Below are 21645 nucleotides of genomic sequence, written 5' to 3' on the forward strand. Positions count from 1 at the left end.
GTGAACCATGTAAATCTTTGTGATATTATCGTGTGTGTTTCATATTTTATTTCTCATACTTTATTTGTCAAATATCAACCCATCAAGGTTAGTGCTCCCATAGAAAACAATAAGTGTTTATACTATAAAATTAACTTTTGAAGGAAGAACTCCCTTGAAATGGGCTCAAGACTAAGTAGTAAAGGTGGTAGGGCACTACAATCTGACATCTTGAATTCCATTGCAATAACTGAATTCCATTCCAACAATGCATAGGAGACCCCTTCCCCAATAAAATACCTCAAAAATAAATAAATAAAAATAAGAAAACAAATAAATAAATAAATAAACTCTAAGAAATCATTTCAGGTAATCCTTTTGCAGGGATCCAAATAGAGACCCAAATATCATATTGGCACGGAGTTGGCATAGTATCAGTATCATTCTGCATTATGTGTCAGTGCAGATGGCTGTAAAGGGCCTAGAATGACTAGAATCAAATAAATGGAATAAAGAAACATTTTACATAGATATACAAGTTCTATGATGAAATTATTGCGTAAAGTTAATCAATATATGGGGAAAACGTATAAAATTACGTGAGGAGATAAAAATGTGCTTTGGAGAATATGTAGATATGTCCACAGGTCGAATAGTTTGCAATCTTGGTGTAGTCTATATTCCATAGACGAGTTGCAATGCTAATGCATATGAAAACCCATTTCATCAATGAGCCAAAAAATGAACACGACACTAAGCATCATGGAGTTGGAGCATGCCTTTCTTGTATGGGTGCATCATCATCATCACCGTCGGCAGAGACTGAATTACTATGATGTGGTGAACCATCCTCAATGGAGAGGCGTTCTGTCTTGGCATGGGAGCTCAAAGGGTTCTCTGTAACTGATGGGGCAAGAGAAACGTCTCTATTCTCTTCTGTTTCTCCCTCTTTCCTTTGTTTTCTTCTAAAAGTATGCGAAGAAAGATCTGTCTCATCATAGTGTTTAGCCATGGCGACAATTCTTGGCCAAAAGCCTTTGTTCATTGGTGTTGTTTCAGTTGCAGTTCTGTTCCAATGCTCATTGCAAAAGCCCATGAAGAAGATGATTAGAGTCCCCATGGAAGCCGTTCCAACAATGAGGAAGAGGCCCCAAAATCTATCTAGGTTCAAGCCTTTGGAGGAGGGGGAATTTGTGTTTCGTTGGGGAAACCATTTTCTCTCCAGTAAATCCATTCTCTCCCCTCCTGTTACATTGAGGACGGCAGAGGAAATGTCGGAAAATAATGGGGAGTTCTTAGGAAAAACCTGAAAAATAGAGGCCCAATGGTCACTAAACAAAAAAAGGAAAAATGGAAATTTTTTATACAAGGAAGTCAGGCAGTTGTAGAAGTCCGAATTCAAATTTCACAACTTGGAGTGTATCATAGTTTGAATTGTTCTTTTTTTTTTGAACTTCCATTCTGATGAATAGCACACCAATGTTCGCTCAAATTCATATCCAATGGACAAGAGTCCCTGTAACCTCCACATACCAAAAATAAATAGTTTTACGGAGTACTTTTCCAAATAACAGCATATAAAAGAGGTGGTTCAAAAGTGGAAGAATGGTTTTTGTTTTGTTTCATGGAAAAAAATGATTTTAGTGCACAAAATTGATGCATATTAGGTTCTCAAAAAGAACTTTCACTTAAGAACTTCATTTCTTTGATGAAAAGCCTGCTCTATATCATTCCAATTTTATAGGATATACCCGAGGAGACGATGGAAGCCCTTATCGTTCAAAATTTATCGGGTGGAAGCCTGTATAGAGAGAGAGAGAGAGAGATTACAAAGCCAAAGCCTCCAGTCCTGTAAGTTGGCCCGGCCATCATGAAATCCTTGGTGCGGTTCAAGAGAAAGCTCTTGATATAAGGAATCTCATCAAAGATTGCAGCAACCCCTCCATGAGAGCTTCCCTTTGACAATGCCTCAGCATACTCTTCAGCAGTGTCAAATACCTTAAGCTTTGACCCTGCAAATCCCAACTTCTTCAAGAAATCCTCTATAAAATAACTACCTTGGTGTCCCACATAATCTCCTTTGTCTATCAGAGTTTGCACATCTGTAACAGTGGGTTGTAATTGCTCAACTGTGAGAATTGAGGCCAAATTTGCAGTGTAACTGTTGGTTAATATGAGCACCACAAATAACCATAGGATGACCACGAATCGTGTCAAATTGCTAGTTATTTTATCTCCTGGACAACATCGACTACAAGTTAGAGAAATGAATGCATCTATATAACTTTGCAAAATAAATTCATCTATGTGATGATCTGTCTTATTGAATGATTATGCCTACCTGACTTAAAATTAGAAATTCAGCTCATCCAATGGACCTGTCACATTACATACAAGGTAACTATTTTAAAAGGTTTGAGAATCTGGATAACTTATAGAAATTCTTTTTTTTCAAAATGTTCTGTTTTTTTTCTTTCGGATATAGATGGGGATAGGGGTATTTTGATTTGGGCGTTGTTTGCATAAGGTTGCAACCTTAAATAATCAAATTATGGGGCACATCTAATTTTTAAATACAAAATGCTTTTGTGAGTCAATGGGCTCATAAGAAAAAATGAGCAATGGCCCAGATTGAATCTGGGCCGATCTAACAATCACAGATGCCCGATAGTATTTGAATTTTAATTTTTTTTACAAATCCAAATCACTTGAAATTTTATACGTGTGTTGATAAAATATAGGTGAATATTCGAAAAAATATTAAGAAAAAGATTTTACATTAAAAAAATGATCAAAATACCCTTGTAAATTTTGCGAGGTATTTTGGTCATTTTTAATTTTACAGATTATTTTTTTTTTATATTTTTAATAGGTTCGCCTTGATGATGAGAAGAATATTCCCCTAAAATTTTAAATGATTTGAATTTGTGGAAAAAAAAACTAAAATTCAAATACTCTCATCCGACAGATCGGCCCATATTCAATCTGAACCATTGGGCTTATAACAATGGTTTAAAAAGCAGATCGGTGACCCTGATCGGGCACTTTAAAAACCGATCCGTATCGACGAATCGGCGATCCGAATCGAGAATCGGCTGAATCGGTCGGATTAAAGCTTCAAAAAAATCCGAAATCTTTTTAAAATTTCATTATAAATGTTGTTTATTAGGAATCCAATAAAAAATGAGGATACTACATTATTAACTTTCATTTTTTTCATCAATTTGTGAATATTGAGATGCTCTTTCCCTATATAAACTTAAGTATTAAATTTGTATCACATAAAAAAAAAATCATAGCATTATCACGGATAAAATATATAATTATACATGGAATATAATAAAGAGTAGACTAAATCAATAAAAGAATGGCCATAAAATCTCGATTTGGCGAAAAACCCTAATCCGCTAAAAAACCCCAAATTATTACAACCTAACTAACTATAATCCAAAATTATTACAACCTAATTAATTATAATGTTATATACTGAAATTATAATTATTAGTTTACATTTTATAATTATTTTATTAGATAAATAATAACAAATTAAAAATATTTTATAATATTATCTAATTTAAAATGTATTATTGACAACTGTAAAAAAAATAGTACATTACATTATTTATAATGTAAAAATTAATAAATAAAATAAAAGATTTGGTTATCAATGTAAAAATTAATAAAATGCGAATAAATTTTGGAAAAAGCACTTTAATTTATTATATGCCCTAAGGGGGAACAAAAATTAGCTCAGAAAAGGATTACTATTATATGGCCCAAGAGGGGATTCGAACTTGAGATGTCAAAACAAATAATATTAGTGACAATCACGTCGATTCTTGAGTCAAACCGAGCGAGTCCGGTTCAACTCGACGTTTTTTTAAACACTGGTTTTATGTGAATAGGAAGGAGAGAGGTGGCTAATGAGTATTGGGTGTGAAAGTGAAGTAAAAGAAACGAAAGCCACGAGGCGTTTATTTGAGCATGGAGGGTTGGACGAAATCGAAAGTTACGAAATCTTAACATGAAAAGAAACAACCAAAAAGGGTAAAGGGGGTGTTTCTTTTGTGGGTTTTATTTAGTGGGTTTTAGTGAGAGAAAGGAATAGGGGAATGGAAAAATGAGAGGGATAGCCGTGCGTCGTGAGAGAGAGAGGGGGAAGGCGAAAGCAAGCCGCAAAGGAAGAGGATGGGGAAGCTGCGTGAGCAGGCCGCGAGTTGTAGGTGATGGGGCAGCAGCGCGAGACGCTCGTAGTTGGAAGAGATGGAGCAATTTTAAACTCATCTTTGAAATTCCAAATTAGGATAGTTGAAATTAATGCTATCATTGTTGGAGATACTAGTGAGAGGTCTGCTCAAGTCAAACTGATCCTATTTTCAATCAAATAAGTTAGATCGGAATATAACATATGCAAACTATAATGAATACTTTAAAAGTATAAAATATATTATAATAACTCAAAACTAATTGGTTGGTTCGGACTTGTTAAACATTGGTTTTGACTGATTTTTTATGAAAAGTAAATTTTATTTTGAATCAGACCGGCTAGCCCTCCAGTATTTCAGAAAAATCCATAGATTGTTTGTATGTGCGTGTTGGAGTTTTTGAATTTCCTAGTTATCTCAACATATCATTTGCAAAAGATCTGTCGATAGTATCAAAGGATGTTTGCTTCAACCAGGGACTTTGCATTAAGACGTTTTGCTAATGGGTACTTACTGTGCGCAAAGACGAGCGTTGAGAAGGAAAAATACAAAGCCCTGCCTATTTGTTCACTCGGAGGACCTCGAAAATCTTCATTTATCCGGTGCTCCAAAACCCAGACCACAAATGCCATGAAAAAGAAGAAACATGCAGTGGTCATCCCTAGCTCCCATGTGAATGGCTTCAAGAAAGTCAGTGCTCTACTTACCCTCTCCTCCCTCATCGGCACGATCATTGACATCCCAGTGTCTGTGTAGGGTGGCGTAAAATCAACATAACGCCATCGGTTTGCTTCTATCGTCACGTCACCCACAACAGCGTCGTATTTCTGCTCAGCGTTAATTAAAATATCAAAAAAAAGAAAAACATGATGCATATCTTTGAAGATTAATTCCAAAAATCCATCTCAAAAATAGAGCAGCATTTCTACATGTGCGGGCTTAGCCCTCACGCTAACCGTGTCTATAATCAATTTGTTGCGTAGTTTAAAAAGTCAAATGCATTGGCCGTTTCATAAGACAAAATTCAGAAAAAAACAAACCAAAAAAAAAGAGGCAAATTTGGCGAGTATGGTTACTGAGACACTAAAGAGAACATGGAATGATAGGATTTTTACATAAAAGGAAAAAGTTTTTTGTATAAATAACATTAGAAATTAGATTATTTTAATTTTTAATAAAATATTAATCTACATTTTTAATTAATTATTTCCTTAAAAAAAATTAAGAAATTTATGAAAATGCAAATATTTAACATTTTTTATTAAAAGAGAGCAACTATTTAATGAATGTAGAGAGAGACGGCACACCATTTGAATAAACAGAGAATTGAGTCCACAAAGAGACTTACCCCAAGAAAGACCTGGTAAACCAGATCATTGTATGTACCCGCTTCACTCTTATTATCATCACCAAAAGGAAGAAAGGAAGTCGAATTAGAATAAATAAAAAAAGGAAGGAACTCGTACTCGAGTCTATATGGCAACGCCTTCACAACCGCATCAAACACATCAACTGAAAACCCTGTAGTCGTCGGTCGCCCATCCAAGCGTTCCACCTTCACAAACTCCTCAAACCCCTTCCTAACCGGAACTCCAACCTTCAACTTGGGCCCATCGGTGGGGACCACCCAACCCTTGGGGGTCACCGTCGATTCCCCAGGCCAGATCACCGGTCCCAAATTTGCCTCATCATCCCTCCTCTTATCAACCTTTTTCCGACTGAACTCCCTGGAAATTCCAGTTCCCGTCGACCAAAACCCAATTTCTCTCTCACATTTGCCCACAACGTTCACTATTTGAAAGGTTGAGCCTTGTATTTCACCGTTAACAAACCGGATAGTGCCGGTTAAGCCCTTGAGTTTAGTGTCTAATATGGCACTTAATAGCCGTGGGCCGGCCGGTGAAATACCTAAAGTAGATAAATCCGTCGAATTCCCAGCCATTTGTCCTGCGGTACCTCGCAGGAAACCGATATTCTCAGTGCCGGCACCGGATTTCTCCACTGCCAATGCCAAAACCCTAGTTGCATCATAGGCTCTTAAACAAAAGACATTGAAATGAGGGATGTCAATTTCATTTGGGTACTCTTTCCTGTAGTATCTCTTCCACCTAGTTGAGAACTTATCCAAACGCTGAGTCCCTTCAATATAAGCTCTCACTCCCAAAACCCCTTGCATTGAGTCTTTGGTCCAAGGATCCATAGAATTCAACAAGTTTGTGAGCCCATCTGTTATGATCCAAGCATAGTCTCTACTCATCATTCCGAGTTGTTTAACCTGTCGAAAAAAGCGAGATGCAAGAGGAGACGACATGTGGACTACGAAAACTCTAGTTTGCATGGTCATGACTTTGTAGAGCTCCTTTCTGATCAATTCATCACTTGCAACGGAGGGCAGAAGGGTTCTACGCTGAAGACGAGAGCCAATCTCTGAGAGAGCATCAGTCAGGTAAGGAATGAAGCCGGCTCGGTAATCCGTGTCTTCGTATACAACAATGGCTCGTCTCCATTTGTAGAATTTGATGAGAGAAGCAATGGGTTTGGCTTGGATTGAGTCATTGGGTATTGCTCTAACGAAATAGGGGGTGTGGGTTGAGGAGAGAGATGGAGAGGTTGCAGAGAAGGATATAACGGGGATTTGGGATTTGTTGGCAAGCTCTGATAAAAATTGGGCTTGTGCTGAAGTTTGAGGCCCTATTATTGCTTGCACCTCTACGTTCTTGATGAGATCCAAAGCTGATTAAAAATTACAAGGAGTTTAAATGTCAAAATGAAAGAAACTCTATAACGCTGTCTTTCAACTGAAAATGATCAGTGCGGAAAAGGGTTTGCTTTATTACAATACCAACCATCCGATTTTAAATCTAATGGTTAGGAGTGATTTTGCCATTTTTATACTAAAGCTAAAACAGTGTTATTTTATACTCGGCAAAGAGAGCAGAAATTTCATCTTCTCCGAGAAAGATATACTGTACATGTAATGTGTACCATCGGTCGTTCGAGACAGACGGTCGAGATGAACTGCACCTCTGCTTGATAAACAATCATCGGCATTTAGGTAGAGGTGGGAATCATCGTCCACCGTCCATCCTCAATGACATATGGTGGATGGGTGTGTTATGTACTTTCCTTTCCCTTCCTCCAAAACGGAGGATTATGTATGTGAAGTAAAAGGGCATTTGAACACTGAAACTGTACAGCCAAAAAGCAAGGCTCAGGATGTACTTCTCGGGCTACAAAAGAAAAGATGAAAAAGAAGAGCATTTGCTAGAGAGAGATTACCAGCTGAAGCAGCCTTGACAACATCTCCACCTGAATCTCTCGCTGAGATAGTGAGTCTAGTGGTGAAGTTAGGATGGTCCTTGTAGAAATCTTCAAGTCCCAAGCTTATGCACATATTTCCCATTCTTCCAACCAATGAATCCATATCCAAAACCACCCCTATTTTGACAACACCATTTCCATTTGCTTCTTCGTTTTGATCTCCAAAGCATTGGTGGAAGAACACAATTAAAACACACAGAAAAAAAGCACTCTTCATTTTCTAATTCAAGTCCTTCCTCTCTCCTTTTTGTTTTTTTTTTTTCGTGCAATTCCTTCCTCTCTCCCTTTTCTTATACATGAAGGGAAATGGAAAAATAAAAAAAAAAGGCAATGAAATCTCATCTTCTTTTCTTTTCTTTTCTTTTCTTTTTTTTATTTTCATTTTCTTCGAGGGGATCTTTTTCCCAATTTCAGGACTCTACGCGTTTTCAACGTTTATGATGTCATGCTCCAACATGAGAATACAGTACATTAACTCCATCTAACAAATGATCTACTTAAAGGATTATTTTTTATCTCAAATTTTCAGATCTACTTAAGAAGCATCCGTATATATATTTTTTAAAAATTTAGATTTTGAGTTCTTTAACACTTAGATTTTGCCCTCTAAAAATTGGAACATTATTATTATTTTTTAAAAATATTTTAAGTTCTTTAACCTTGTTTAAATCCTCGGTCATTATTTTTCAAGGTGATTTAATTTTCTTTTTTTTCTTTTTTTTTTTTGAAATTGTAATCTCGGATCAATAGATCAATACCACAAAATTTGAGGTCCCAAATGTACTCGTACTTAAATTTTACCTGTTTGATTTGCTCTTGCGAGACCACAAATCTTTTTATTTATGGGTACTTTAACATTGTCCCGGTGGCTGCCGACCATTCAATTTCAAATAACTGGGAGTGTACGGACCAGAGGCGATTGCAACGGAGTTGACCCATAGCTTGACTGAAATTAAATGATTTCTTATAAAATGCCCCTTATATTTATGAAAATTTCTTTCATGTTCCTTTATTTTATGCGCCACAATTAACCTTTTTCCACATTTAAAATTGGGTGCGGTTTGTATAGAGCATAAGCTCTAAACAATCAAATTAGAGACGAAATGTGGTTTTAATATTAGAAATATTTGTGATAGCGTTAAAATATATTTTCATCTTATTTATAAATTTTAAAGTTTCAAAAATACTGTAGACGGTCAGATTTATGAAAACTTGAAAATTAACTGTCCAAAAATGCGTTACAAAATACACTATTTTCAAAACCTGAAATCCATTTTTTTCTCATATTCATGCATCTTGATATCGAGATAATCAATTAAATATTATTTGAGCATCAAAACAGCTTCATCTAGTGAAACTTTTGGGGTAGGCTCTAATTTGATTGTTTCAACATAAACTATATTTAAAGCTTGAAATCCTAATCTTTTTCACAACTGCAATATTCAAGCAGAGATAATAAATATAAAAGTTCTCCAATACTAATGGCAAGTTTTGGTGAAGTACGAAGTGAACCTTTACCTCTCTTAATAGGGCTACAGCCCCATTAATCCATTTTCCTTTAAAATTCTCATTAAAAATTTTTCCTACTTATAAGAGTGTCCCTTAAGATATCTTAAAATTGCTTTCATGCCCCTGTACTTTTGGTGTTAGATGTTGACAAATTTTGTTGGAACAAAATTATTTATTCGTCTTACTTGCAAGATTTCCACGTTCAATGAAGGGTTGGCTTGATCACAAGGAACTACCGACTCATGTCATGTGCAAATAATCCGCGTTTGCGTGTACAAACAAAGTATGGTTTTGGATGTTGGTTTGGGTCTCGAGCCAAGCCTTGCAACCAGTGGGTCAGGTTCAGGGTCCAAATAACCTAGATTCGACACCTGTATTTGGAGCATCGGAAACCTTATCGGGATGAGTCAGCCCGGCAGGTCAAGTTTAGGACCAATGACCCAGAATCTACATGGGTTAAGGTCATGTCTAGTTCTAACTAGGACTAGTCAGGTCATGTCCTAGTTGGAGTTGACCCAGACCTAACTTGAGCGGTCAACAACCCTGCATCAAATGACAACTAATTATGAAGAATCGCAATGGTATGTTACAAGGAGAAAAGAAAACCTCTATTTGTGGTAAGGATCTGTTGAGATCGATGTTGGTGAAAATACAACATGAGTATGTCATATTAATCATTATTGTGCATCAAAATCATATAAACCAGTAATAAAAACAATATGGCATCAAAAGATTAACATAGAATAAAAATACAACAACATCCACATTGTATAACACAATGATATAATGTGGTTCAGTCACAAATTGTGCCCTACATCTACAGTAGAATGGTGCGAGACTTTACATACTGATTCGATAGAGATTAAAAGAGAAAACTAGTCCAAAAAGTGTTTAAAAAAACTCAAAAATATCCAAAAAATATGGAAATATATTTAAAGCATAATTTAACAAGCATATCCAAATGAAGATGAAAAGTAGTAAAAAAATGTGGATTTTAAAGAAATCAATTTGTGCCCAAGTGTATTAAAAAAGAGAAAATATATAATGAGATCATTTATCTTTGATATAAGATAGTCCCAATAAATTTTGACCATTGGATATGAAGCAGATGCATTTATTTCATTGACCAAGCTCAAAGTTCAAAAAAAGCTTTCTCAAACTTTGTAACACACCCAAGCTATCAGATTTCACATCGGATAAATAATTTTGACCTCCCTATTCCAAAGGTAAATGGTTTAATTGTATACAAGCCCATTTAATAAAGGGTGTGGTTCATATGAGGTTGTGACTTAGGTGCACCTCCAAAATTTGTCATAAAGATGTATTGTTTGTGTCAAATATTCTTACTAAAGTCTTGTATTCCATTTTTATCTCTAATTATGAATTTTTAAACCAAATCAAGTAGATCTATAAACGCATGAAAATATTGAAAATAAATGGTCTAGATAAATATATTGCAAGATGTATTATTTTTGTCCTTGAAATTTAATTTTTTTTTCACATATTCATATATCTCGATTTTAAGATGATCAATTAGAAGGTTTTCCAACATCAAAACAACATTTTTAATGGATTTTTAATGTGCACCGTAATTTTACATTTTAAAGTTGCCACCTTATATAAACTTTTTCAATTTTTGTCAAAATGATAAAAAAACATTCAAAAACACATTACAAATATATCCCTTATTTTCTGAGATTATATATATATTTTTGAATTATTTTTTTAAATATCCAACTGGACCACCCAAAATAACCGCTTTTTTTTTTAAATAAATGGTTCTAGTTTGACCGGCAAGTTGAGTTGGATCGGTCAACTTTGTGAACAATGAGACAAACAAGCTTCAGGAAAGAAAAATCATAGATGCAAAGATATTTGTCGAGGGTGGAAGAGACTTATCTGCTCAAGGGAAGAAAGTTCATCCGGGCAACTACAGTCTTAAACGGAGAAAGAGACTTCTCAATTTGAAGGGTGCAGTTCGCATACGGATGCATCCATAGCCGTACACGTAAGGTGCACTTTTTAATTTTATCATGCTATATAATTTTGGTGTAAAATTTTTTTAGGATTATCCCAAATCTATTTTTATATCTAATTATAAAATTTTAAATTTAAAAAATACTCAAAATCAAGTAGATCTATAAACATATGAAAATCTTGAAAATGGATGGTGTAGATAATATGTTGTAAAATGCATTATTTCTTAGACTTAAAATATTTTTATTTTTCATGGTCATACATCTTAATGTCGAGATGATCAATCAAACGGTTTTTCAATATTAAAACTATTCTTTTCGATAAATTTTTGAGGTGCATCCGTAGTTCTACATTATAAGGTTGCATCCTTATATAAAATTTTTCCCTATTTTGAAAGGGGAGAAAAAAGAAAAATGGAAGAGAAATCCATTTGTTTATTTGGTTATGTATTAAGCTTATGCCTTTAGGGCTGGCAACAGGCCTAGGCCTGGCCCAACCCTAGCCCGAGCCCCACTAATGACAACCCAGTTTTGGCCTAAACCGGATTGGGCCAAGGAGGCCCAAGGCCTGCCCTAGCTCCATTCAGGGCCGGTCCAGTTTAAAAAATAAAAGAAAAAGAGGGTCGGGCTGGGCAAAATTGGATTGGCCTTATCGATGTATTAGTCTAGGTTCGATCTGGCCTGGCCCTGGCCCTAATTTTTTAGGTCAAGCCAATAGGGTCCCGTCAGACGGCCCAGCCTATTGCCACCCTTAATTTAGTTTTTGAGGTTGGTAACTTCCTTGACCAACAAGGGGCCCAAAATGTTATAATTAGATATTTCTATTTTTCATTCATCGGTGGTTTTCACACCTCTTTCTCAAAAAAATAATGGCTTTTTAACCTTTTACACATCTCTCTCGTATAAAAGAGGATTACGTTTACATCTCTCTCACTTGAAAATAAGGGATTGAGGTTAAAAAAAAAAAAAAATCGAATTTTGTGATGCACCCAAGCTATAAGATTTCATATTGGATAGTAAAAAATAATTGCGACGTGTTTGTACCGAAAGTAAATGCTCTCATTATATACAATCCCTTCTATTTTTCATTATATACAATCCCTTCTATTTTTCATTCATTGGTCGCTTTAACGTCTCTCTCCTAAAAATGATGATGTCTTTTACATTTCTCTCCCTCATAAAATGAGGATGGCTTTTATATCTCTCTTAAATTTAAGGGATTAAGAATAAGGATGCTACTCACCCAAAAACAAGGACAAGCTTTCTAGGTTTCTCTCAAAGCATAAAACTTAGGGTTTGTATAAAACTCCTAAAAGCAATGATTTAAAAAGCGGATCGGTGATTCGGATTGGGCACCTCAAAAATCGATCCGGATCAGCGAATCGACGATCCGGATCGAGAATCGGCTAAATCGGTTGGATTAAAGCTTCAAAAAAATCAAAAAAAATTATTAAAATTCATTATATATGTTGTTTTTTAGGAATCCAATAAGAAATACGGGTACTACACTATTAACTTTCAAGTTTTTCATCAATTTGTGAATATTGAGATGCTCTTTCCCAGTATAAACTTAAGTATTAAATTTGCATCACATAAAAAAAAAATTATAGCATTATCATTCATAAAATATATAATTATACATGGACTATAATAAAGAATAGACTAAATCAATGAAAGAATGGCCATTAAAATCTTGTTTTGGCGAAAAACCCTAATCCACTAAAAAAACCCAAATTATTACAACCTAACTAACTATAATCCGAAATTATTACAACCTAACTAATTATAATATTATATACTGAAATTATAATTATTAGTTTATATTTTATAATTATTATTAGATAAATAATAACAAATTAAAAATATTTTATAATATTATCTAATTTAAAATGTATTATTGACAACTGTAAGAAAAATAGTACATTATATGATTTATAATGTAAAAATTAATAAATAAAATAAAAGATTTGGTTATCAATGTAAAAAATAATTAAATGCATACAAATTTTGGAAATAACATTTTAATTTTTCAAAAATATATTTTTTTAGGTTTCTATAATAAATTTAGTAAAAGAGATTGTTAGTAGAAAGTTGGAGATTTCAAATAGAATAAACTTTTTATTTTTTATTTTTTTATGCCTTTCATATTATTTACAAAAATAATTATACCACTATATACAACAAAAATTAACTGCTATATAAAAAATTAACTTTTTTATTTTTCATTTTTTTATGCCTTTTATATTATTTACAAAAATATTTATACAATATACACAACAAAAACTACTATTCAGGTTGTAATTGGCTGATTAACAGAATATATTTACATTTCCTTTTCATTTAATGATGTTTGAGAATTATCCCACATCGAAAGATGCGTATTCAACTTTGGTATATAAATACCTATGTAATATGAACTAAAGCATGCATGTGAAAACATTAGGGCAACCTCACACGTGCGTGTGCATGTGCGCACGTGCACATGTGTCCATGCGTGTGCGCACGTGCGTGTGGCACATGTGGGGGTGTGTACGACTCGTGTCACACGTATACACGTGTGTGGGTGGTGTGTGTGGCGCGTGACCCGTACAACCGGGAGAGAACCGATTAGAACTGGGAGGAAACTGCTAGAACCGGGAGGGAACCCGACGGTTCTGCTTTGGAACCTGGCGGTTCCCGATTTTGTGCTGGAATCGGCACGGCCTGTGCCGATTCCTGAGTCGAACCTGTTCGACTCGGCGATTTTTAAATCATTGCCTAAAAGTAGACCTTTTAATCGCTTTACCCCTAAAAGTAGACCTTTTAATCGCTTTACCTAATTTTCATTTTTTTCAGCATATTTTTTTAAAAAAAATCAAAATTTATAGCAAATATCCCCAATACAAAAAGTTTATTTTTTTGACAAAAATACCCTTCCTGTACATAACAAATCATTTTTGGATCCAAATAAAAGGAAACGTCGGACAGCGATTGTAGATTGCCGGACCCATCCATTCCATAGGATCGAAATTGTACGCTGCCGAGAAGCCTAGTCCATACACAAACAAATGCCGGACAGCACTTGTAAAATGCCAGAACGACCTCTTCCAAACGCCGAACTACTTCTTCCTAACGTCGGAACACCATGGTGAAGTGTCGGACTGTCATAGTGAAGTGTCAGACCATTCCAACTCAGTGACTTAAGTGCTGGAATGCCATGGTGAAGTGCCGGACCGTATTTAGTCTCTTTTTTTTTTTTTCCAAACGAGGGGTATTTCAGTCTTTTTTTTAGTTGGGGGGTATTTGCTATGAAACATGGTTTTGGAGAAAAAGTTTCTAGGAAAAGTTAGGTTAGGAGTAAATTGCTTAGAAAATCCATTTTTTAGGGTTTTATGTAATTTTTTCTAAAACTTATACGTTTTCTTTTATCCAACCATCCATTCTGAATGGACGGCTGAGATGGTTCCAATCATAATATCTTGTCCCTACACTATTTCACTTTTAATTTTTTTTCTAAAAATTATTTTGACACCAAATTTTGGGCGCCCACTCCTCTCTTAAACTTGCACTTCCAAAAATTCTGAAAAAAATATTTTCAATAAAATAAAATGATTAAAATACCCCTGAAATATTCAAGGGATAGTTTAGTCATTATATTTTATCAAATGTTTTTTAAAACTATTTTTCATAGGTGCGCCCCATTGAGAAGATAATACATTCCAAATTTTCTAATCATATAACTTGTAGAAAAATTAAAAATAAAATACTTTGAGACATCGGATCTAAGATCAAACTCACTTGATCTAAATGAACGGCTGAATAGAAGGGAAAGCCTATATCTATAGAAGGGAAATCATATATCTGCAGGGGACGTATAGAAACCTTTCCAAAAAAAAAGAATGAGTATGACTTCTACACATCGATGTCTCTCTCTCATAAAAATTAGGGATTTCACATCTCTCTGTGCCGGCCTTTTTTACACTGTAAATTATAGACAGGTCGTTGATGCAAGCTATAAATTAATAGGAAACACGTCACGGTTCTAACAAGCAAAATTGTTCCAAAAAAAAAAATTTGCCATTTTTGTTTCTCCTTGCTTTTCAGTGATGTAAGACTCGGCTTGATTCGGCTGAGTTACTAGGTCAGGAGTTTCATTAACAAACTCAAAGTTATCTAAATTTCTTTGAAATAAAATTTTTTACCACTAAATCACTATTACACAATTAAATGAATTATGAATATGTTTCTATGTAACATTTATATTCTTTATAATGATTTGTGAATTTTTTATTATGTACTCTATTTTTCTCTTTTTTTGGATTTTCTGAATTGATTCACGCTATAAATCAACTCTTTCCATTATCCATCTCATCTATAATTTTTTCCATCTTTCGTAAATTTAAGTCGTTTACAGTTTATTTTGTCTGTTTACTTATTTTTAATTATTTAAAGCAATTTTTTTTTGTTTGCCAATTTTGATCCCCTTTTGGGCTAATCCATGACTTAGGCAATGGTCGAGTCTCAAGACAGACCCGAGTTATTGCACATTGTTGTTTATCGATTTTCTTTCTTTTTATTCTTTGCAAATTTTAATTCCTTCCAAGAAGATATGCAAGTTCTGCATAACTTTGCAAAGATTGGGTAAACATGTGTAAGAAATAAAACGATTTGAAAAATAAAACGATTTGAAAATGATAAGGATGGGTGACTTTATTAAAAATTCCCATGGGACTATACTATGTATCTATACCTCATTTAAAAGACGTACTTGGGAAGATTTTTTAGTCATAAAATTTGGGAACGATCTAAGAATCACTAGACATCATATTCAAATTAAACAGTTTGAATTCAGAGTTTTTTGACACTTAGGTCTCGCCCTTCAAGAATTCGACGGTCTCTATTTGATCATTATTTTATTTAGTACATAGAGAGTTCAATTCATTTTTTTTTTTTGTTTTTAATTGGGATTAGTCTATGGGTTGAAGAAATTACGTCCCCAAAATTTGGCTTTCTAAGATTACTCCTATTTTGGGTTTTACCTGGGAATAAATGGACAATATAGTCCCATGAGTATAAAATGGGAGTAGAAAATCGTGTGGCTTTCTTCAACATAAACCATAGGAGGTACGTCCAAAATTTCAGTCCGAGACGACTTATACCCATCTTTATGTATCTAATTACAGTCCAGATGAACATTATGGCCTGTTTGGACATCATCTAGCCATGTTTGTGGTTTTTCCAACTTTTTGTTAACTATGGAAGTAGGTACTCTTTAATATGGTAATAATAAAGTAGAAAAATGTCCAAATTTTAAGCATAAAAAAGATTATTTTTCTCTTAATAAACAAACCTTTATTTTAAAGTTACAAATTTATACTATAGAAGTAAGGTGCATTTAAAAATTTTTGTAGAAAAGAGTATTCTAAAGTTGGAAAACCTTCTAATTGATCATCTCAACCTCGATATGGATGGATATAAAGAAGAACAGAATTTTTAGTATTAAAAATATTGCATATTGTAACAAGTTATTTGGACCGTCTATTTTCAAGATTTTCAAGTGTTTATAGATCTGCTTTATCTGCACTTTTTTTGAAACTTTTAATTCTGTAACTGGGTTAAAACTACATTTTCAAGTCTTTATAAGGCTTTCGACACCAGAACTTTATCTTCTATCAAAATTTAAAAGTGCAATTCACTTGTATAGTGTAAGGTTGGCATCTTATACAAACCACACCCCTGCTAAATTGGTAAATATTAGAGGTAAGTTCCATTTCTTAACTTGCATTAGGCTGCCAATCTACTTGGGTGCAAGTAGAAAGGCAATTGCTCTAAATGAACGAGATACCCAAACGCGGCCTAAGTTTTACATTTATTATTATGACAATGATCATGTGCACTTAAAAATCTCAATTGATGTCCTACTTAAATTTTTACATCCTATGGATCAAGCCATGTTGTCCTATGAAATTGATCTCAATTGATGCACTTAAAAATTTTGTAAAAATGATGTCCTATAAAACGCGGCATAAGTTTTACATTTAGTAAGGTGCACTTAAAAATCTCAATTGGTCAAGCCATGTTGTCCTAAGAAATTTAGTGTTTAGGGTCACTTCTTGCACCCCTGAACTTAAACGATTTGATTTGAGAGAAAAAACAAAAAATTTATTGGATTTGAATATAAATTTCTTGGATTTGTCAAGACTACTTTATTGAACAAGGGTTTGGCTGAAGTTTGAAAAGTTGAGTTCTTTGCATGTCCAGTTCGATCTTGTTTGGAACTTGTTTCCTAAGCTTAGTCTTTAATTCACTATCAAAATCATAGGCTTATTTTCCACGAAAAAGGGCTCAAAATCTTGGATTTGAAATATTTTGAAAATCGAAACACTATGTGGCTGTGTTTCTAGAGTTTTGTCAACTAGACACCAGCTGGACTTCCAGATCTAGTTTATGATATTTTTTTATTTGGGGCATTTAGATACCTCTTGACCAACTTTGGAGCCATTCAGTTGCACCCGGCTAAAAGATTGGAAGACTGACCGCAAAGTTTTGGGTTGGAAAATGCAGTCGGATGTTTAGAGTAGTATAAGCAATCAATGATTGGAAACTCAAATTACGGGAGAGAAAGTGGCTCAGGTCAAGGTGGTAGCAACCCCACACCCTAATCTCTAAGATGTTGTGGTTTTCCTTCCTACCACTAACACCACCCCACTAATAGCTTCAAAAAGCTAATTCCTAATCTACTTAAAAAAATGGATAGGGGCATGTCTTCCCCACTGAATTATCCAAAAAAACTCTTATGACGGGAGAAACCTTTGTACTTGTTAAGACGAACTAGCCAATCGGATGTTTGGGGTAGTATAAGCAATCAAGGAGTGTTTTTCTTTTCATCGTTAAAGCTCTCATACTTTCTCTCTCTATATCGGTCTCTTCTCTCTCTCTCTCATTTTCTGTCTATCAATTTCTAGTTCTCTTTCTAAAATTGATAGTATACTTTTCTACGATGCTTGAGTTCCAAGCAATAGAAATGACCTCCCACTTGGTGAAAGGGAAACCTAAGCATCTTCACTCTCCCAAAAACGTTTTAGACATTTCAAATGTTTCTTGGTTGTTTCCCTAATCAATATACTTTCTCCACCACTTTAAAATATCTTTACTTTTTGATTTGTTTCTTTCTCAAACCGATCTCTACAAAAGACCTAGACTTAGTCGAAGTCGAACCCCAATTTAAAGTCTAGGAGAAAGTCCAGTCTATCTTCTTCAAATCAAGAAGAATATCTTATGCGTGCTTTGAAATTATCCTCTTTTTTAATGTAGGGAGAGTCATGTCTTCGTTGCTAGGAGGCATGATTTTGATACGAGAAAATGATACTTCAGGGGTTAAAGCTCTTTACGGTATTGATATTACTGAGGGGTCAAAAATATCTTAATTAAAGAAAGGGATTGTTTATAAAGAGACACGGGGTCATTTTCGAAACCTAAAATCGATGGGCCCTTTTTATTAATTTTACATGGTATTGTAGTGTATGCATGTTTTTAGTTTATTTTTTCCCTTTTTATTAATTTTACATGGTATCGTGGTATATGCATGTTTTTAGTTTATTTTTTGTGGTGGTTGTTTTTTATTCTTTGGCATATATGAAGCAACCTTTGCTCAACTCTCTCTCTCTCTCTCTCTCTCTCTCTCTCTCTCTCTCTCATATTTGTAGTATAGAAACTGGATCACTGAGTTGGTTTGGCGGTTGAATCACCGATAATCATACTCTAAATTTTATATCACTATATATGGGACGTTCGAATATCGACAAAATAGGTGATAATCATCATTATTATCATCATTTGAGTCCTATCCCAATTATTTGGAGCCGCCTGCACGAATTCTGCTCTTACTATTTTGCTTTCTTTAGGCCATACCCTCAATCAGATTAAAGTCGCCTTATCTCTTCCACTATTTCCATCTATATTCTTTTGGGTCTCGTTTTTGCCCTTTTAGAGTCTACATTTAACCACATCACCCTACTTAACCGTTCTAGGGTGATAATGCACATGGCCATAGTACCTAAATCTACTTTTCCTCATCTCATCGCCTATTTGAGCGGCTTCATTTCTGCCAAACAAGTGATACTTGTCAATTAAAAATATTGCAAAATGAGCATAAGGGTCAAACAAACTTGAAATATTATTGAGATGGTCAAATCAATAACAAAGTGGTTACTTGTTGAAAGTCATTTTCTCCGGTACTTTATTAGCTATTTTGTTTAAAAGATCCCAAACTACCCTTGTTCAAGATACGAAGCTTTAAACAAATTAGGGAATTTTAGTAATTTGGTTACTTATATTACTTGAGCCAAATGGCTTAAATATTTTTGCTTGATCTGAATTCTAAACCTGAAACATTTTATTTTATTAAAAGAACATTGTTCATGATTTAGAACCGGGATGACTTAACTGAGGCCAAATTAACAAAATACTCAAACTTGTTGTTACTTCCCAGTTAGGAACAAGTTTTTTTCAACAAATAGCGTATTTCTAGTTTGGAACTCAAAACAACTAAGGGTATTTAGGCCATTTGATCATAGGGCTTAAGTTGGTCAAATAACAAAATAACATTGCTCGTTAAAAGTTACAAAATTGTAAGAAGAGCAACCTGAGTGTTTTTTGACAAAAGTCTGGAAGAGGTACCTAAATGAAAAATCTTAAAAATGTTACGACTTAATTAAAAAAATTCTTAATTTAACGACCTCATATCCATACAACGCTATAATAGGGTACTTGCCAAATCATATAATATAGGAACATAAGTAAAATATGGCGTCTAGAAACACCAAATTGTGGCATTAGAAAATGATGTGGCCTTCTTGCCAAGTGTATCTGCTACCATGTTGGCCTCGTGATAACTATAGAAAATAGACCACCTACAGCTTGAAATGTTATGTCAACAGTTGGATGCTATCGTATGGAGTGTCCATAGAGCTCTACAGCTGCCTTGAATGACATTGACGAGTAGGGCTAAATCACTTTCGATATCAAGGGGGAAACAATCGAGTTGATAGGCCAAGTCAATAACCCCTTCAAAGCATAGAATTTTGCATAGTGGTTAGTGGCAATACCAAAAGGTGTGGCAAAAGCAGCAATGAAGGCACCACCACTATCTTTGATAACACCACCTCCATCCGCTCTTCTCGGATTCTGAAAAGAAGCCCCGTCAACATTGAGCTTAAAATGTTGAGGGTATGGAAAAGACCAAGCAACTCGAATAGGGGTTTTAATTTTTGTTGGTGCCATGGGATCTGTAAATTTTCAATTATTGCCTTTTTCGATATGTGGAAGGCCCAAGATTTGGCATATGCTAACTCGCAAATATGATAAGTGATTATTCTAAGCAATTGCTCTCCCCTTGAAACCTTCATCTAAAAACCTCTATAGTTGCCCACGTTCCATATAAACCAAATGCGGTGAAAAAAAGAGATATTCAAATATTAAGAAGCCCATCTGATTTGAATCTAACCGCGATCCAATTTTTTAACATTATTATGATGGATGTGCTTGGAATGAGACGTTTACCGCACATCCATGCAATGGATTTTCAGAGGCCCTGTGAGAAAGTATATTTGAATAACATATGCAAAATATTGTCACCATTATTTCTACATAAGGGGCATACTATTGTTGCGTGTGGGTGGCCATGGGGTTTCATATGTGCCATATTTTTCTCTCTTAATATAATTAATATTTATTCTAAAATTATAAAGTAGTTTTAATGTTTATCACTAAAAGGATTTTTAGAGAGAGAAGATGCTCTCTCCAACAAATAGAAGATAACTACTCATCTCCCAAGTAAAGACGGCCACCTTCTTAGATATTCCCTCTCTATAAGTTAGAGTCTATTTTTCTATCATACACTACAATATCTATGCCAAATTGATAACCAAAACTATGTAGTTCTTTTTTATATATACATTTTTATTTCTTAATTATTTATCTAATTTTATTTGATTACGTAATATTAATCATACTCTATCCACTGCCAAAGCTAACTATTTATAGTTCAGGATTGAAATGTTACTCTTTCTTTAAATGGAACCCACCCTTATCAACAAAAGATTAAGGTAAAAAGAGTTATAAAGAGCCGTAACCCACTGCTGGTCCCGCCTACACCAGGTCCCAGGAGAGGTGGGATAGAAATGATCCAAACCTTTAGCTTTTTATTGAAACGATCTCGGGAGGGGTGATTAAGGTATACCAGTTATAAATCAGTCTTTCCAAACACCTGATCTACAATCTTCTAATTTTACTACTCTGGATGAATACACATCTTCATACCATCTATATTCTGATAGGGATTTATAGCACCTAGAATGCAATAATATTACCAACCTCTGATTGGTCATGAGAATCTAGAGATAATAAAAGTATGTATTCCATGCATGATATACTTTTTTACAAAATTTACTCAAAAGTATATAGATATTTTATCCTGTCCTAAAATATGTCTTTATCCAAAAGAGATAGGACTTGTTGTAAATAAAAAGATGCCTTACATCACAACGTAAACTTCACTATTTAAAGGTCACATAATTGCAACCTCTCTAGCGATAGGGTCTCCGTTCTTATGCCATATATCGCCCCTTAACCAAGTCTTAATAATGTAGTATAGCTACCACAAATATATCAAGTTG

The 21645-nt window shown here is 34.4% G+C and overlaps 1 protein-coding gene across 5 annotated transcripts; it reads right to left on the reverse strand.

Annotated features, from left to right (window-relative positions):
- Positions 1-342: 342 nt before the first annotated feature.
- On the reverse strand, positions 343-7911 carry LOC18435449 (glutamate receptor 2.7). Of its 5 annotated transcripts, none has more exons than XR_016046346.1 (6): positions 7464-7911; positions 5533-6917; positions 4699-5011; positions 2321-2357; positions 1810-2216; positions 343-1285 (listed from the first exon to the last, which is right to left on the reverse strand). XR_016046346.1 is itself a non-coding variant. In XM_006845494.4 (5 exons), the coding sequence occupies exons 1-5, from the start codon at positions 7720-7722 to the stop codon at positions 740-742; spliced, it is 2910 nt and encodes a 969-aa protein (XP_006845557.3). In that variant the 5' UTR covers positions 7723-7911; the 3' UTR covers positions 447-739. The 5 variants fall into 5 exon arrangements, 2 of the variants coding, with proteins under 2 accessions (XP_006845557.3, XP_088710473.1); XR_016046347.1 differs by having other exon boundaries at positions 447-1285; positions 5651-6917; XR_016046348.1 differs by lacking the exon at positions 2321-2357 and having other exon boundaries at positions 447-1285; positions 5651-6917.
- Positions 7912-21645: the final 13734 nt, after the last annotated feature.

This window comes from Amborella trichopoda, chromosome 12 (assembly GCF_054954075.1).
Source record: "Amborella trichopoda isolate Santa Cruz 75 chromosome 12, AtrichopodaSantaCruz75HAP2 v2.0, whole genome shotgun sequence".
NCBI lineage: Eukaryota > Viridiplantae > Streptophyta > Magnoliopsida > Amborellales > Amborellaceae > Amborella > Amborella trichopoda.

Excerpts from the sequence above, each read along its gene's own strand:
- LOC18435449 (XM_006845494.4), bottom strand. The coding sequence starts at position 7,722 with ATGAAGAGTGCTTTTTTTCTGTGTGTTTTAATTGTGTTCTTCCACCAA. Across the intron at positions 6,918-7,463 it reads TGTCAAGGCTGCTTCAGCTG|CTTTGGATCTCATCAAGAAC; the intron begins GTAATCTCTCTC and ends ATTTTTAATCAG. Across the intron at positions 2,217-4,698 it reads AACGCTCGTCTTTGCGCACA|GAGATAAAATAACTAGCAAT; the intron begins GTAAGTACCCAT and ends GATGTTGTCCAG.